General features: G+C 43.0%; 1 protein-coding gene across 1 annotated transcript; it reads left to right on the top strand.

Moving 5' to 3' along the window:
• The first annotated feature begins 599 nt into the window (after nucleotides 1-599).
• On the top strand, nucleotides 600-18,185 carry TMBIM6 (transmembrane BAX inhibitor motif containing 6). The gene is made up of 10 exons (XM_055395228.2): nucleotides 600-705; nucleotides 8,689-8,776; nucleotides 9,150-9,258; nucleotides 11,854-11,974; nucleotides 13,186-13,234; nucleotides 13,342-13,439; nucleotides 13,643-13,722; nucleotides 14,208-14,308; nucleotides 14,987-15,062; nucleotides 16,184-18,185. Exons 2-10 carry the CDS (start codon nucleotides 8,721-8,723, stop codon nucleotides 16,202-16,204), a joined length of 711 nt encoding a protein of 236 aa, XP_055251203.1. The 5' UTR covers nucleotides 600-705; nucleotides 8,689-8,720; the 3' UTR covers nucleotides 16,205-18,185.
• The last annotated feature ends 242 nt before the right edge of the window (nucleotides 18,186-18,427 follow it).

The raw sequence follows: 18,427 nt of genomic DNA, 5'->3' as shown, positions 1-18,427 counted from the left end.
AGGTGGTCCTGGTAGCCCGCTGGTCCCGCCCACGACCCCAGATCTACCATTAAGGCTCAGAGAGGGACTTTCAGGGTGGGCTCGTGCTTCCGATGTAGGACTGAGTCTGTTAATTCTTCCTCGCGTTCCTGGAGAATTCACTGAGCCTCCATAGGGGTTCTAAAGTTTAAGCTTCACTAGATTCACAGTAAATTTGCCCTTGTGACAGCGTTTTTCTATGTGTTCTCTGAATCTGTTTCCCCCTTTAACGTTACATGACAAACCTAAAACCAGAATCCTGACACTTTTGCAGCGCTACCTCACGCGTTTTGCAGGATGCATTAGTTGCCCAGTGTTTTGGGTGGGGCCTGCCCCTCTTCCCTTTGTCCACCAGAGGCGACTTTGGACCGCGACCCTTCCTTACTATGCAGGAAGAAGGTGGAGGTCTTTTGCAACGACGCTGGTTGGCGGCTAGAGTCCTGATCGACAAGGGAGTTAAGCAAATAGCTCTGAAGTAAGTAGTCGTTGTTTATGCACGTACAACCAATGGAAGGTCAGAAGTGCAACCAACGCCCAATGAGGACTGGCCTTAGGTCGAATGCGGAGGCGGGGCTTCCTTCGAGGGGCGGGGACGCAAGGGAAAGAGTCTGGAGCGGACCCTGGGAGAGTCAGAAGCACATCCGGTGTTAGAAGAGCTGTGAGGGCTCCTGAGAGGCCGGTCAGAAGGTATGTCTGAAGTTAGGAGTGCGCAGGCTGGGAGTCAGAAATGGAAAGAAGGTTAGCAGTTATTGCCTGAGAAAGAGTGGAAGTTGTCACCGTTTCGAACGGACTGCATCCTGAGGGAACTGGGCCTTGCTCGGCCGCTGGACTCCGAAAAGCTAGGCGGAGAGGGAAGAGAGGGAACTACAACTGCGCATGCGCAACTGTACCGTAGCAGGGGCGAGGCGGGGGGCGAGGTTGCTGGGCCTTTGCGCTGCGTCGAGGCGGGATTCTGCGCGTAAATGTTATCGAAGGCCCCCTTCTTGGCCTTCCTGCCCCGCCCAGGCCGCGTCCCTCCTTCTCCTACGCCCAAGTGTAAACTGCCTAGACCTAGCCCCGATTCCTTGAATTCGGGGCGCGTTTCCCCGTCCCCCCCCAAACCTCTTCCTTCGGAGGAGAATGAAAGCGAAACCTTACGGGTTTGTGGTCATCCCAACCCCGTCCGACAGATCGCTGGCCTGCTGGGAGGCCTCTGGCTTGGCCGCCTGTGGGTGAGGGGCGGGGGCTTGGACTCGGGAGTACCTGGTCCGACAGGCTGCCCTGTCAACGGCGGGGCGGGTGATGTCACACTCTTCTGTGACACGCGAGGCACCTTAGTTACTTGGAAGCTAACAGCAGAGGCGGGAGGTGAGGAGAGGCCAGGGCTAGGCCTGGTTTGCCAGCCACTCTGGGCAGCCCCGCTCTGATCTGATTGGTTACCTTTGGACAGGTGAGGTGGCTTTGGCTTTGCTGGTCCTGGGCCTTGTGGGCGTCTTTCTCAAAGTTCGCTCAGAAAAGGCGTCATCGGGCAGTTTTGTTTTTGTTTTTCCCTTGGACCTATACTTGCTGGAGCTGTGGTATTTTTGTGTATTTATTAAGTGAGGAATTAATTGCTGCCCGGTGCCTGCCCAGGTTGCGTTGCCTGCCTCATCAGCCTTTCATTGACCAAACAACAAAAACCTTTCTGAACTTGAGACTCTGTTCCAGCAATAGTTCAATTGTGAGTGTGTAATCATGCAGAAGAGCTGACTGTGCCTGAAACATAGACAGAAATTTCAAGGTTAAAGGTTAACGGCAAATGGGCTTTTTTAGTTACTTATTTATTTCAAGTTTATCTTTTGGTTGAATGTGTAGTTTAAGAATTAAGTTCAGGAAAGATAAAAGTTTCATAACCACATTTCTTATGGCTTCTGCAAACACCTTTTTGTAATTATTTGACTTATTCTCTTCGGTGTTTTCTTTTCCTTGTCTAATGTTTTTTTTGTCCTTGCTTCAAGAGTATGTTGACATTTAGATTTTCTGCCATTTTCCTCCAGTGGAGTCAGAATGGTTGAATCCTTGAGAAGTGCAGTCTGTAACTTGGATTCAGAGTTTCCCTTTTCCATTATTTTGTTTTGGAAACCTGGCTTAGTACCCTCTTTCTTTCCTTCTCTCCCTTACCCCCTGTTGATCCACTGAAGTCTCACTCTCATAAAGAATAGGAAAGTTAAAATTAATCCAGATATTTGGTCAGCCATTTCCAGGGTTTTTCCTAACATATGTGTATGGTTCATACTTACTGTAGAAATGCTGAAAAATACAGAAAAGTATAAGAGGAATCAGGATATGTTTGTTGTCATAGTAGTTTTACAATTTCTCTTGACTGGCAGCTGAAACTGCTTTAAGGAAAACTTGCTTTTCTGCTGTAGGGTGTAATAGTATAAAGAGCACTAGAGTTTACGCTAACCTGTCCTGGCTCTACTGTTTAACTTTCTGATGTTTATCAGCACTAATGTCTGTTTAATGTCCACTGTAGTGTTTAACACTTTACAGTAATTTCACAGAGATTTTCTTATTGGCGTTCAGTGAGTTTGATAGGGAAAGTGTTAATCATCATTCTCTCACAGATGAGGAAGGCTAGATGACTTTAGGTAAAGTGATTTCCCCAAAATTATGTGGTAGGATACGGCAGGACTTGTAACTTCATATCCAGTGCTCATGATGCTATTATGTTACTTTTCTGAATTGTCTTTTTAATCTTTAGAGAGGTACTAAGTTTGAGTGAACTCCGGGAGTTGGTGATGGACAGGGAGGCCTGGCGTGTTGTGATTCATGGGGTCGCAAAGAGTCGGACACGACTGAGCAACTGAACTGAAATCATTCTTATCCTTTCTTCATGTGTATGATATTCGAAGGGGATAATGTGCATAATAAAACGCTTTGAATGTTGCGAAGTTTTATATAAATGCAGTCAGTGGTATTGTTACAGGAGGTACAGTTGCTGGCCTGAAGAGTTTCACTTTATTTCATAAACTACCCAAGGGTATTAGTCTCCTCTGGGAAAACACTGAATATTCTCTTGATGCGCTATCTTGCTAAATTTTCCTTTGCTACTTTGATTTGGGTGTAGAATTTGGTAGAAATGTCTTTTACTCCATCTTGCTCTCTTCTAGGGTTACTAACCAGATTGCATGGGGTAGCTTTTATAAGATGCATACACATTTTTGTTTTCAAAAACAGTATTCAAACCAAGGAGAGAAAAACTGTAGACTGGCTTTTAGGGCCACTTGAATGACCTTTTAAGGTAAGTTCCTCTCTGAGCCAGCTGGGAAATGTTGATGTGTGGTTGCAACGCTTCATTAGATAGTGGCATCTAGATTTACTCTGGAGATTTAAGTGTGGGGGGGGATAGTGAGGTGAATCAGATGCAGGCTCTTAAAGTGATTACAGCGAAATGTGTGAGAAAAGTTCCTGCGCAATTAACTGGAATCCAAAACACTCGGGGGAAAAAAGAGCTTTAGGAATGAGGGTTGAATGAGTGTGCCGTTTGTCCTAATCTGTGCCTGCTCTCACTTGGATGGTTTTATTGGGGAGGGATTGCTGGTTTATACTGGAGGATGGTTATGTATTTAGGACATTGAGACCTTCTTATGATTCAGTAGTGTCTGTCAAACAATTGTGCTTATAGTTAGGGAGATTTAGTAGTGTCAGCTTGATGCAAAAAAATAATTTATTGAAGGCAATAGGCATTCCATCTCTAGTTACTTGTTAGGTTCTGAGGCAGCCTCCTAGAGATGCAGTGTTACTTGATCCAGGAGTTTTGGTCCAAGTTAAGGGATGGGCTGGGACATCTGGAATCCAAATCTAGGACAATCAAAGCTCAGCGGTAGCCGAGACAGAATTTCTTGGATTTCCTGAAACCAAACTGACCTGCCTTCTAGGGATGACAAGGAAAACATCAAGCTAATAAATAACCATTTACTTCATCAAATTCTCTTCCACATCAGACGATCACTAAGTGGTTATTAGGCTGTCTCAAAACACTTTTGTGGTCCTGGGGGACAGGAGAGACAGTGTAAATGTACCAAGCAGAGAGACATGCCAGTAAACCTTTTAATCGGTAGTAAGCTTAATCCAAGTTCCTTTCAATTCCAGTAATTTTCCTAGACTCTCCCCTCCTCCCATTTAATTTTTACTCTTTCATTGTTTAACTGTTAAGCCTTCAGGATATAGCTAGCTGTGCATTAGTGATTGGATAATATATATATATTTTAAAGTAAAATACAGAGTATATAAATTATTTCTAAGATAAATGTCTTCTAAAACTAGACTTTTAAAAAGGGAAAGCCACCACCTGTAGCCCTGTGAAAGATGTGTTTGGAACATCTGTTAAATGATTCTAAACAAATTAAAAAAAAAAACGGGAAATCATGCATTGAGAGCTGGTCTTACGTATGAAGCACTACTCTGAGCACTTTATTTGTATTCTTTCACTTAGTCCTCATTCCTGTGAAGTAGGGACTATTAAGTGTTCAGTCGCTCAGTCGTGTCTGACTCTTTGCGACCCCATGAATCACAGCACGCCAGGCCTCCCTGTCCATCACCAACTCCCGGAGTTCACTCAAACTCATGTCCACAGAGTCGGTGATACCATCCAGCCATCTCATTCTCTGTCGTCCCCTTCTCCTCCCGCCCCCAACCTTTCCCAGCATCAGAGTCTTTTCCAGTGAGTCAACTCGTCGCATGAGATGGCCAAAGTATTGCAGTTTCAGCTTTAGCATCAGTCCTTCCAATGAACACCCAGGATTGATCTCCTTTAGAATGGACTGGTTGGATCTCCTTGCAGTCCAAGGGACTCTCAAGAGTCTTCTCCAACACCACAGTTCAAAAGCATCAATTCTTCGGCGATCAGCTTTCTTCATAGTCCAACTCTCACATCCGTACATGACCACGGGAAAAACCATAGCCATGACTAGACAGACCTTTGTTGGCAAAGTAATGTCTCTGCTTTTTAATATGCTATCTAGGTTGGTCATAACTTTCCTTCCAAGGAGTAAGCGTCTTTTAATTTTCTGGCTGCAGTCAGCATCCACAGTGATTTTGGAGCCCAAAAGAATAAAATCTGACACTGTTTCCACTGTTTCCCTATCTATTTCCCACGAAGTAATGGGACCAGATGCCATGATCTTTGTTTTCTGAATGTTGAGCTTCAAGCCAACCTTTTCACTCCTCTTTCACTTTCATCAAGAGGCTTTTTAGTTCCTCTTCACTTATTAAGTGTTACTATTTTACAAAAGAGGAAACTGAAGCACAGTGAGGTTAAGTGCCAGAAACTTGCTGCATCGTACAGCTAAGGAAGTAGCCAGGGTTCAGAGGCCGCTGGCCGTGTTAACCGCTGTTCCAGGGACATGGTTGTACAGAGTCTACAAGCTATTTAGTAGGAAGAACTGCTAACAAAATTACTGCTCCACCCCTCCCCTTTTTTTTTTTAAACCACATGAGATTTTTCTTAAGTATCAATCAGATCCTTTTGGATGTGTGGGAACAGGATTCAAGATGGTTGAGTTTACTACAGTAGGAATGAAGAACCATGTACTTCACACACGGGATGCTTAAATAAATGTATGAGGATGTTTCTTTGACTTGTTGGTTTAATATTGTTAAATTATATATACTGAGGCAGCTTCTGTGCTGGCTCCAGAAGTCAGCAAGCTTTTCTGTTTCAAAGGCAAGGATTTTTTTTTTTTTTATGACTGCTAAATGCATGATAGTTTTGCATAGCTTTTGGCCACTTATCCATGTTTCATTTGCATTGTACTTAATAGGTGTTAGAATAAGATTGAGGAGAACTTTTTTTTTTTAATTTAAGGCTTGGCTGTTGATAATATTATGTTTTAGGACAGGTAAAGGAAGATTCTTAGAATACAGGAGATTTAACAGTATGTGAGAAGACATAGGTGTTAATTGATAAGACTATCTGACTCCTGTCTCCCTCTGCCTGCCCCTGCTGCCCTTCCTTCCTCAAACTAAAGCAGACCTCATGAATACTGACTCAAAACAATGTGTTTACTTAAGTTTTTCTTTCTTGGTAGAACTGTGCTATGTTTTTGGGTGCATTTGGCAGAGAGGCTGGCCTGGGAAACCACAGATAGTGACACTTCCAATAAAGCTTTAGCAATGTATCCATGACCAATTTTGACAAGTTTTGTTATTCTGCCTTTCTAAGGATGAAAGCATAAAATGAGTCTCTAAATTAAATTTGGTTATGATTAACACTTGAACATTTACTTCTCATTTACAAATGCAGTGCAGGCAAATTTCCCATGATTCTCAGAGGCACTGTCCACCTTCCTGTTTCAGATTGGAGTGTAGAACTGTGTACAAGTTGGGGTCCAGAGTGAGACAAACCAATGCTGGTATCCATTCTGTAATGGGTTTCAATGTATGTTAGGGGAAATCCTTTATTGAGTACATTTTTAGATACTTGCAGTATACTTTTCTCCTTTATTTTGGTAAAATACACGTAAGATAAAAATTATCACTTTAATGTGCTTTTACATGTCATTTATTTATCTATTTTGATCGAGCCACTCAGCCTGCAGGATCCTAGTTTCCTGACCAGGGCCTGAACCTGGGCCCTTGGCAGTGAAAGCATGGCGTCCCACCAGACTTCCAGGGAATTCTTTATACTTTTTTAAAAACAAATCTTTAAACAAAGATTTTCACTTAACTGTGGGGGCCCTCTGAAATGTTAACTGAGTTACTTGGTTAATAGTTTTGAATACTTCAAGCTGGGCTGAGAACTGACTGTTCCTGGGGCTGAAAATACTTTTGGTATGGGAGCTGCTATTTTTGAGTTATGAATGCAATTTAATCTTGTTCAGCTGAGCTTGCACAGGAACCATTGAATGTGTAGGTATCTTTTCTCTACACTTCTGAGCACGGGTAGTTAAGACTAAGATTGAAAACTGGTGCATTTAGTCTGTCTGGCAAAACTTGTAAGAACAGTTTTAACTCATTACTTGTCTGTATGTTGCTGCTGCTGCTAAGTCGCTTCAGTCGTGTCCGACTCTGTGCAACCCCATAGACGGCAGCCCACCAAGATCCACCGTCCCTGGGATTCTCCAGGCAAGAACACTGGAGTGGGTTTGTCTGTATGTTAGTGTCTGTCTTATTTGGAACAGACCGAGAGGAAACTGTCATATGTTTCCTTAATTCTAAGTCCTAACTTTTTTCCTCTGATTTTAACAGTTCTGAAGTTGTCATATACGCCTTGTCATATTTATTAAATGTTTACTTTATTGCATTTTCCCTATAAAGTTGCTACTACAATTGCTGTTTACCTTTGCATCTGGAAAATTTGATAATTACATATTCCACTTAAATTTTAGAGTTGATAGATTTTAAAAAGCTTAGAGTTGATGGTAACGGTGGAAAACTAGTTTTATTTAATTAATTTTTTAATGATTTTAAATCACAAGACACTAAATTATGGAGAAATTCTTATTTGACACCTCCTTCCCTATCTTAACAACTTTTGATGACTTTGGTTTTTCCATCAGCAGTTTGAAGAGAGAGAGTCAGTACCCCCTGGGAAATGCCAAAGAGCAAACTGCCATTCACCCCTCCCACAATTTCCACTCAGTGGGGTCTGGTTACAGAATGTTGCCCCTTTCTGATTAACAACCTCCAGGGTATTTGAGGATTTAACCCCCCTCCCCACCCCCACCTTTAACTCTTGAAATTGGAAGCAAGAGGCACTCTAGCTTTGTTGTGAGTACGAGAAACTTGGCTCTGAAGGTTGCTTCAGTGCTGTTGCAAGTTCTGTCTAGGGATGTCATTAGGGCACTTAATGGAAGCTTTAAACAAAGACACTTTCCAGATGCTGTATTCTGCCATCCTGTAAATGTGTTCTCTAGAGGGCGTATTCATCATGGTTATGGAAGGCTGTGGTTGGCCGTGCAACAGCCTGCAATCATTGCACCATCTCGATCAAGAGGGCCAGAGTCCCGTGACTTAGACTAGGTGAGGGGAATGGCTTTAGTAGATTCTGCAGCTTCTCACTGTATCCATCCTTAAGAACAAAACTGACAGTGCTGTTGAGGTGAGTAGGGATGCTGGTGAGAAAGTAAAGAGGAAATCAGAGGAAGCCAGCCAGCCATTGTAGTTGTTTTCATTTGTGAGAGAGAACCTCAGGAAACAAATGGTAGCAGTGGCTGTGAACTCTTAAGGATGGCCCAGGATTCCTCAGGGAGTCAGTTTGGGGATTGTAACTTTAAAAAAGTTTCCTTCTTTGTTTCTCAAAGAAACAAAATGTCTTTTAAAGGGGCAAGTTACCTGCTGAAAAAATGGAAATCAATTGCTGGTAATCAAACAGTTGGGGCAGAAGATGAGTTTGTCCCCTTTAAATTGGTTGCATATGATTGCGAATGTATTCTAGAAGGAAATATGTAAAAATGAAAATGGTGGTGTTAGGGCAGTGGGATTTTCAGATAACTTTCATTTTTCCAAACTCGTATGTTGCTGTTCATAACAAATACCTATGGCTGATTCATGCTGAGGTTTGACAGAAAACAATAAAATTCTGTAAAGCAATTATCCTTCAGTAAAAAGTAAATAAATTTTTAAAAAATTAAAAGAAAGTTGTTTGTTATTTTGTGTGTCCCTCCGTATATCTTTCAGATAACTTTTCTTATATCCTTGATTCCACAGAGTGGAGGCTGTGTCCCACAGACACTGGCATCATGAATATATTTGATCGGAAGATCAACTTTGATGCACTCTTTAAATTTTCCCACATGTAAGTGCTTTGACCTTGACTGTGCTTCCTTCTACATTTCCTTTTATGTCTTTTTTCTTTTCCTTTTCCTGGTGTATTAACTTCTGGCATGTATGAACTAACATATTAACTTTGCTAGAGTCCAGAGGATCTGATAAAAGCATCCAAACTCTTGAGGGCTGCTGTGTGGTCACTGGAAAGCCAGTTAGTTATTATAGTTTGGGTACTGATTGTTAATTCTGGGCTGTGGAGTCTTCCTCAGAATTTAAGATTTTCTGTTCTTTCTTTATTGTATTAAAACGTTCATATATTGCCTGAGAAGAAGGAAAATTATCCTTAGCTTAGAGAATAGAGTGGTCCTGGAGTGATGGCCATTATTAACCTTCTTTCCTAGAACCCCCTCGACACAGCAGCACCTGAAGAAGGTTTATGCCAGTTTTGCCCTCTGTATGTTTGTGGCGGCTGCGGGGGCCTATGTCCATGTGGTCACCCATTTCATTCAGGTAAGAGCAGTTTTCTCCTCTAGTTGCTGTGGCATAAATTGCATTAGGAAGAAACTAGCTCAGCAGGGTGGTACAAGCCTGTGTCTCTCCTTAGTCTTTTTCAGTAGTTGAGGATCTCCACCCAGCCAAGTGAAAGTCGTTCAGTCATGTCCGATGCTTTGTGACTTTCTCCAGGCCAGAATACTGGAGTGGGTAACCTTTCTCTTCTGCAGGGGATCTTCCCAACCCAGGGATCGAACCCAGGTCTCCCGTATTGCAGGTGGATTCTTTACCAGCTGAGCCACAAGGGAAGCCCAAGAATACTGGATTGGGTAGCCTATCTCTTCTCCAGCAGATCTTCCCAACCCAGGAATCGAATAAGGGTCTTACTAACTGAGATATCAGGGAAGCCCAGCCAAAACCAGTCATAAATCAGGACATGCAGAGCCATTTACTTTTTCTGGCAGTTATGCCCACTCTAGATACTGAAAACAGGATGTCTTGACCCTGACACTGAATGCTGAGCTGCTGACGTACGAAGCCCCCACCCACTGAGTAGAGACTTGACGTGCATGCTGGGGTGACTTTGCACAGTAACCTTTTTATCTGTTCTTCCATTCCTCTTTTGCCTGAATGACTGTGGAGTACTTGGATACAAAACACTGATTGTATGTTTAATTTCCAGGAGAGACAGGGTTGAGACCTTTAAGGACTTAGTCCATTTTATTCTATGATACAACTCATTTTCCTTTGAGGGAGAGTTTGAGTTTGGCTAGCAGCAATAAAAGGAATAGTTGAGGAATAACCAGAAAGTTTGAGGCTCACTAACCAACACTGGCCCCTTTTAGAGTTGTCCCTTTTAGTGTGAATGTGGAGACGTACTTGTGTTGGCATTTGCACAGCTGGGGAGTGGCATGCTCAGACACCCCTATACTCAGGCATCTCCTGGCAGAAGCTGTGTGAAAAATTACTTTGGACACTCAAAGATAGAGTTTTGATCCTTCGAGTTTAGACCAAAATATTGTACTTTTTAGACAACAGTGGTCCTTTTGGTTTCTGGTCGTGTTGGCTTTTTAAAGTGAGACACAGTCATCCTCATTTGTGGATTTGCCAAGATTCATTTGTAAATTCTAGAATCAGAAGCCCTTGTGGTGCTTTTGTGGGCTTTTGCAGCCATACAGAGTGGCAAAAAATTCGAGTTGTCTACTGCACCATGTTCTAGCTGAGGTTGAATAAAGCAACACTGCCTTCTTTCAAGCTCTCATACTGTCAACAAGTGTCCTTTTCATAGTCTATTTAGTGCCACATTTTTTTGCATTTTTATCATTTTTGTTGGTGATTTTGATGTTTAAAATGGCCCCAAGCATAATGCTCAAATGTCTGGTATTGCTCAATGTAATACTGTGATGTGCCTTCTAGAGAAAATACGTGTGTTAGATAAACTTTGTTCAGGCATGAATTACAGTGCGAGTCACTACTACACACCCAAGTGTCTTTAACCAGAAAACACACATTCAGTAAGGTTTTATATTTTATTTAGATCAGTTGATAAAAATGTTGACAAGACGCTCGAAAGAACTTAAACCTATATTTCCTCCGGGACCCTTTGTTGGGTGTCACTGGTTCACTGCTCACAGTGACTGTAGAACATAACTACTGTGAACACTGAGGATCGACTCTACCCTTAAAAAAAGGAAGGAGCTCCAGTGTCTGCATACATCTTTAGTGATTTTTTTCTGTCTCTATTGCCTGTTACTTTTCCCATTTGCCTAAAAATTTTTTTTTCTTAAACTAATGCATGTTCACCATAGAGAATTTAGAAAACAGGTTCGTTACAAGAAGGAAATATAAAACCCTGTAATCCCATCACCCTAAAATAACTCTTTAACATCGTTCTTACTCTGTCTCAATTCATTCACGCTGCTATAACCGAATACCATAAATTGGATGGCTTAAATAAGACACATCTCTCACAATTTGGGAATTCCATGAACAAAGCACTGGCAGATTTGTTGTGTGGTGAGAGCTTGCTTCCTGTGTAAATGGCCACCATCTGTGTCCCCACATAGTAGAAGGGTCAAAGGAGCTCTCTGGAATCTTTTATAAGATCATTAATCTCCCTTCACAAAAACTCCACACTTATGACCTAATCACTTTCTGAAGACTCCACCTCCAAATACCATTACATTGGGGATTGGGATTTAAACATGAGTTTTGGGGGGTACACAGTCATTCAGTTCTTCTCTCTCTCTGTGTGTGTGTATTTGTGTGTGTATGTTTTAAAGGGATCAAAAAGAGGTCATTCCTACTTATTCTGCAGATTGGAATGTTCTTTAAGCACCTGTCATTTTGATGCATCTTTTCTATTTCTTGGGCCAGACTCATAATTTGACTTGGGTAGTTATAGTTGATGGACTGCCTCCAGCATCCATCATGGTCCTAACCCTGTCCCACAAGGCTTTTGGTTTTTCTCCTCTGCCTTCACTGCCTTTTCCACTGCCTCCAGGTTAAGATCAAATATTAGGAAATTCAGGTGAATATTTTAATCCAAAAAAGTCTCCTGCAAGGTAAATTTGCTAGTTTCAAGTATTTAATTATTGACTCTCGATCTGACAGGCTGGCCTGCTCTCTGCCTTGGGCTCTTTGGGGTTGATGATTTGGCTGATGGCAACACCTCACAGCCATGAAACTGAGCAAAAAAGACTGGGACTTCTGGCTGGATTTGCTTTCCTTACAGGTATGTTTGGGATGGTTCTGATTTTGAGGGAGGGACACTATTTTAGTATCTCTTTAGACTAAGGCCCAAAATGTGTATGTATTCTAATGAACCCCAACTGGCACACTGTATTATCCTATCTTGTATTTGACTGTGCCTTGTATTACACTCTTATTTCATATAAGTACATCTTGCTACCCCATCCAGAGGGTAAGCTATTTGTGACTCATGACTGTGACTTCTACTTTTGTATCCCAAAATAAGCATTTGTGTGCTTGAATGAATGAAGTTTAAGAGCTTAGGTAGCTTGACTTGTTAGCAATGGACATGGGACTAAACAGCGGCCGGAGAATCTGACTGAATTAATTAAGAACTCAACACTGGCAACTTTCATAGGAGCATCTGTTCTGACTCTTGCAGACAGTTCATTAAAGCCATACGTTGAGATTCATCCTACAGGGCACTGTGCTGATTCTTAAGAAAAGAAGTACAAGCACAGCTCTTCTAGAATAATCATTAAGGAAAACAGTTCAAGCTACATAGTAAAAATACTTGCAGAGCAACATTTGAGTTAATACAACTTGTTCTGAGTGTGTCTAATCTGTACAGTGTTGAAGAAATCGTAGAAAACAAGGGATTTAGAGATTAGATTTTTAGATCAGGAAAAGCTGGTTTTTGAAAGTGTTAAGAGGTGGGATGCGCAGAAGGAGAGGGCATGGCCAGAGTAGAGGACGTATTGGAGCTGGGACAGGTTTCCCTCCTGTTGGCAAGTGTCCACCTGCAGAACTGGTCTGGCCTTTGCTGATACACAGGGAGTCAGTCGGCATGACTACAGGTTGATGGCCACTTTTCACCACTTTGCTCTTTATCCTTTTCTTCTATTCTGGTTCCCGATCTGGCCCACATTACAGTCTCACATCACTGCTCTTCACAGTTTTTCAGCCTTACAGTTTAGCTTGACAGCGTTTGAAATGCCTGCTTCATTTCTCCTAATCTCTGTTCCTCCTGGGTCATCCGTGATTTTCAGCATAGGACTTGGTTTTGCAGCTCTGTCCATAAATAACTCGGTCAAATATCTGTTCTCTGGAAAACAGTTGAGGATGGAAGGGAGGGGGACTGAATTATCTGAGTCCACTTGTTTTGTTTTCTAGGGTGGTAGGCATGCCCATGCTATTGATTAATCCTTCAAGAATTAGTGTTTATGCTGTGTTCTGGGGCTTTTTGTTTTCTAGGAGTTGGCCTGGGCCCTGCTCTGGACCTGTGCATTGCCATCAACCCCAGGTAACTATGTTAGTAGTGTCTTAGGTCTTTCTACCTTAATGAAGATACCTTCTAAACAAAGGTTATATACCTGTAGCCCTTGATATAACAGTTTTTTCCTTTAACAGCATCCTTCCCACTGCCTTCATGGGCACAGCAATGATCTTCACCTGCTTCACCCTGAGTGCACTCTATGCCAGGCGCCGTAGCTACCTCTTTCTAGGAGGTATGTATGGGCTGGAAAACAGGAAGAGGATCTCTGCTTTAGCCGAAATTCTCCCTGGGACCCTTTCCCTCCCTCCAACTTGTAACTGTTGGGTTGAGAATGAAAGCCTTTGTTTTTGGGGGAAAGTAAAGAATGGCTTTAATGGGATTGCTGAACTTTGTGTTAGCTTTTCTCAAAAGGTGACTTTTTGTCTTCCCTTCTAGGTATCTTGATGTCGGCCATGAGCCTGATGCTCTTGTCTTCCCTGGGGAACCTTTTCTTCGGATCTGTTTGGCTTTTCCAGGTGAGATTTGCATATAACTTTCCAGTCCCCATTTACCTGGTGTTTCTTTTTCTTGCTTAATTCCCTGAAACCAGGATAGGCTAGGAATCCTCCAAAACTGTATCTTCATGGGGCAGTGCTCTTGAAGCCTCCCCACTCACCCTTTCAGAGTGGAGCCTTCTGCTGCAGGTCAAAGTACAGACTGAATAGGGGTTGGGCATTGCAGTGGAGACGATGGTTTGCTCAGAAGTCATTTTTCTAAAACTAGTCCAGCAGTGGCTTCTTGTTAAAATGATTGAAGCTCTTTCAGTGACTTAAAAAAAATAAGAGCAAAATTGTGCTTGGGAAGGTAATATGGTCTTCACTGTGGGCTTCAATTTCCATGAATGTTGATGTCTGTAGGGTTAGTGTTTGATGTACTTTGAAGTGACCAAGGACCAGCGAGAGGTACGACTTTCTCTCTACAATGTCTACCACATGGTAACGTCTCATTCTTCTTTTGCCAGGCAAACCTGTATATGGGGCTGGTGGTCATGTGTGGCTTTGTCCTTTTTGATACTCAACTCATTATTGAAAAGGCTGAAAATGGAGATAAAGATTATATCTGGTGAGTGTGAAAATGGTCTTTAATAAGTATGGAGGAGGCGGCTACTCTTCAACGGCTCTTTCCTGAATCTCTGGGATGATCTTTTGTCTGACTCACCATTCTTTGCGCATTGGTAGGAATAAGAGTGGACCAGGTGGCACTGGCTGACTTACGTGGCCAACCTACAGGGGTGTACATGTTGGAATATCCAGGGTTTTGGAACTGTGTACCAGAAAGCATTGTCTTTCTCAGTTCCTGAAAGACATCAGATTTTTAAAAGTTGGACTATTGATAGGTATTTAATTATCCTTACTTTGAATAGTGGTTACCTCTAGGCAGATGAGAAGGAGAGGAATCTTCCACGTTTTACTCTTTATACTGTTGTAGTCTGTAAACCATTAACAATGAGAAGATATGTAGGTAATTTTTTTTTTTTTTATGTAATCCTCTCATAGTCTCAACTAGGTAGTCGGGGTTTAGACTTAAGCCTCTACAGTCTAAATTTTCTTTTTTCTGTGCTCCGTGGCTTCACAGAGTTAAAGAGGGTCTCAGACAATAGAGTTTTACTTAGTTGGTGGTAGGGTGCTGGTGAAGTTGACTCTTGGGGTTGGGATGAGGTTTTTATGTCCTGTACCTTTGTGGGCTTGTGGATAAAGACAAGTGGAAAGTGCAGTTTATAACCTGGTTCTTCTCTTTCAGGCACTGCGTTGACCTCTTCTTAGATTTCGTAACTCTCTTCAGAAAGCTTATGATGATCCTGGCTATGAATGAGAAGGTTAGCACCACCCAAAGAGGAAAGACTGGCTCCTGAGCTCAGCATCTGTGTGTCCTTCAAACCTGAGAACTTGCTCACAATGTGTGTGGGTCCAGGGTACTTGTAAGGCAGGCCACTGAATATGAGTTAAACTAGAAGTCTTTAGTTGTTGGATAAAAAGGAACAAGTAAAGACAATTCTGTTTTTTTTTTTAAGAAAATGTCTCCTCAAGATTAGTATCAGAAGGAAAAAAGCTTCAGTGGCAGCAAGAAACAGTTTCTATATATGAAGAATTTAAAGGCTGTAAAGATAGCTTTGACTCAAAAAGACATATCCTAGAGGATTTGGATAATATTGACAGCCAGCTTTTTTTAATCTTTATTTCAAAAATAGGCTAGTTTTACCCATTTGTTGGTCTAATTTTTTTTTTTTTCCAAGAGAGGTATTCTGTGTGGGGTTAGTGAGGGGCAAACATTGTCCACTCCAGTAGTGGGGGAATAGCTGAAAGCACAAGCCTTTCTTTACAGAACTTAAAATGGAATAGGTGACAGTGCGGTAGTGGTAGGTGCTGGTGACTGGATGGGATCTGTGGTCCTGTCTCGTCTATGCCACGAACGGGCTGAGCACGGAACAGCTATCCCAGTTTCAGTCCAAATAATTCGTCTTTCTTTCTTGTAATTATACACTGGGCTTCCACCCCAGTGCAGTGAAGAGTTTGGCTGGACTGGATTATTTTGAATGTTGGCTTATGCCCAGGATTTATGTTTCCGTCTGAGGCCTAATGGAAAGTTGGTCTTGGCCTCTCATTTAGTTCTTTTAGGATAGACTGCCAGTCTGCAGCTTTTGGTGGTTGGGATCTGAGCTGTCACGGTTGTGAGTAGCCAGGAGTGGTCAGGCAGCGCACCTTGCTTCATGTGGGGTAGAAGCAGGAGCAAGTGCGTAGCCTTTTTTCTTGTTAAGTCTGGCAGTTCGGGGGACCGCCGGTGGAAGACGGTTAAGCTTTAGCTCCTCTTACACCAAAGTAGCTTCTCTCCTTCCGTCTTACTGTACCTAATCAAAGGTGGTCAGCTGTTGGCTCACTCAGAGTTTTAGCTTAACTGTCAACACCAGAAGTTAATTGGGTCATTTTCCTCCATTTCTAGGATAAGAAGAAGAAGAAGTGAAGCAACCTTCCAGCCTTCCCCGGTTTGACTTCCTTTCCCTCCGCCCTCATTTCCTCTTTGCACACATTACAGGTGGCGTGTTCTGTGATAATGAAAAGCATCAGAAAAGCTTTTGTACTTTGTGGTTTTCTCTATTTTGAATTTTTTGATCCAAAAAACTGATTAGCAGAATATAGTTTGGAGTTTGGCTTCGTATTCCTGGGGTTTTTCCCTGCCCCCGTTTTCTGTCAGCCCCTCCCCTAGCCCCTTCCTCTGCTCGAGCAGCCAGCCCGTCGTGATAAGGAGCGGGGTCTGCAGCAGAGGCGAACTCCGAGAGTCTGCTCTCCGGCCGAGCTTCACCAAGTGGACCCGGACTGTTCGGTAAAGACGCCGCGGCCCTTCCTCCCTCAGCGTTGTTTGGTTGTGCACAGTTCCTGTGGGACTGGGCAGCGTGTTTTCCACTGGAAAGACTGCTGGTCCCATTGTTACTTGGGCTCATCATGTCTGAGCTGTCAGCCCCTACAAGGAAAACGAAAAGCCTCTTCTGGTGGATGCTGAGCTTCCTCTGAGCTGCCCAAGTCACCGCTGGTCTGGCAAACACACCTTTCTGCCTTGCTGTCACAAAAGGAATGTGGATTTGTGTGTGTTCCCTTCCCAGTCCCTTATCTGATCCTCAGGGAATCTGCCTGCTTTCCATCCATGGGGTGGGAGGATTTCAGTACAAAGGGAAATTCTTGTCAGGCATTTATGAAAGGCTGATTATATATGGCAAGATACGGAAAATTCCCAAACTGTCCCAGTTTTTTTTTTTTTGATCACTATCTTAATTACTGAGTGGCCTCTTAGGTGACTATGATTAAGGATCCCAGGAGAGGAAGGATAAGGAAGGGGCATGGTTGAGCCTCTAGGGTGATTGTAACTAATCCTGCCAGACAAACCCAGATAAGGACCCGCTTGAACCAGGAGAGAGCAAAATCTCCACTAACTGCATCTTTGTTCAGACCAGGGGAACCCGCTGTGATGACTCAGGAGGCAGCATTCAGAACAGTCCTTAGGTGCATTTTTGTCTTATCCCACCTGAGCACTAGTAAGTAGTATCAGGCCAGAGATTTGGGGCAGATAAATGTCCGTTTTACACATGCACTTTTAGGTTTTGGTCTGTTCACCGGTTTCTAGACATCTGCAGCTGCCTTTAGGCAGGGGCCGGGCGACCAAACCTCTGATTTCTTGCAGCTTTCTGTTTGCAAGTGTGGGGGGCAGTACTAACTGGGGTTGCCAGCTCCTCCCCGTGAGCTGCCGCAGTCAGCTGGCACAGGAGGGCAGGCAGCCTTGGCTGTGGCTCTGGCTGTTTACAGAACTTCGGCCTAAGGAGGGCTGGAGCCACTGAAAACTCATTGCTCGTAGGACACCGTTTTTGGCTTTCCTTGTTCACAACCAGTATACAGTTTGACCCAGTGGCTGCTGGCTCGCAGCGTACCACATCACCGTACCCCATGAGACAGTTGTGTTGGCAGGCCGTGTGGTTCCTGGAGTGGCATGCCACCCGGAAGAATGGCTTGCTTCTGCAGAGGATGCTGCTCTCTGATTGAGTTGCTATCCCCAGCCTATCACTTGAGAATTTACCAGAAGGGATTTCCTTCCTATCAACCCCCCACTAGCAACTCTCCATAAATTTGTTGATTCTCTGCTAGGCCTGAGAATCTGAGTTACATCTCCTGAAGCCGAACTCCACCTCTTGTGCTTTTTTGCTTGGAATTAAAGGAGTTTTTCTTTAGAAACAGTGCCAAGAATGACAAGACATAAAAAACTACTTTTAAAGAAAATGCCTAACAGGTTTTTAATACAGTAATCACTGTAGTTATCACTTTCTTTTCTAGTTTCTTGGTTTTCAGCTCAGGCTGCATTCTCTAACTCATACTGTGAAGACAAAGGTGTTTTTGATTCAGAAATAAATGAAATCTACATAGTCTTAATTTGTAAAAAATAAAATTCCTTAACCTTTCCTGGTGTGTGTGTGTGTGGAATTCAAGGCTACGGCTGAGTTTGAGGTGCTGTTGACTTCTTGTTCTTGGGGCTGGGAGTGGGACACGATTAAGTTTCTGCTCTAGGTATCAATAGAAACAGAGAGACCCCCACTTAGGCCTCCTGTTCTTGTAGACCCAGCTTGCCTCAAATGTTGGGAATATTCTCTGTTCCATACACAGCCCAGGCCTTTTTCTGGTCCTCTTCCACCGTCTTTATTGT

Source organism: Moschus berezovskii, chromosome 6 (assembly GCF_049115385.1).
Source record: "Moschus berezovskii isolate FMDL1 chromosome 6, NW_MosBer_1.0, whole genome shotgun sequence".
Lineage (NCBI taxonomy): Eukaryota > Metazoa > Chordata > Mammalia > Artiodactyla > Moschidae > Moschus > Moschus berezovskii.
The sequence above is the reverse complement of the archived record's forward strand: the minus strand, read 5'-3'. Positions and strand labels throughout refer to the sequence as shown.

Bases quoted from the DNA above. Each gene is read 5' to 3' on its own strand.
- TMBIM6 (XM_055395228.2), top strand. From the start codon at position 8,721: ATGAATATATTTGATCGGAAGATCAACTTTGATGCACTCTTTAAATTT. The intron at 11,975-13,185 runs GTATGTTTGGGA...TTTGTTTTCTAG, and splicing joins TGGATTTGCTTTCCTTACAG to GAGTTGGCCTGGGCCCTGCT. The intron at 14,309-14,986 runs GTGAGTGTGAAA...CTTCTCTTTCAG, and splicing joins GGAGATAAAGATTATATCTG to GCACTGCGTTGACCTCTTCT.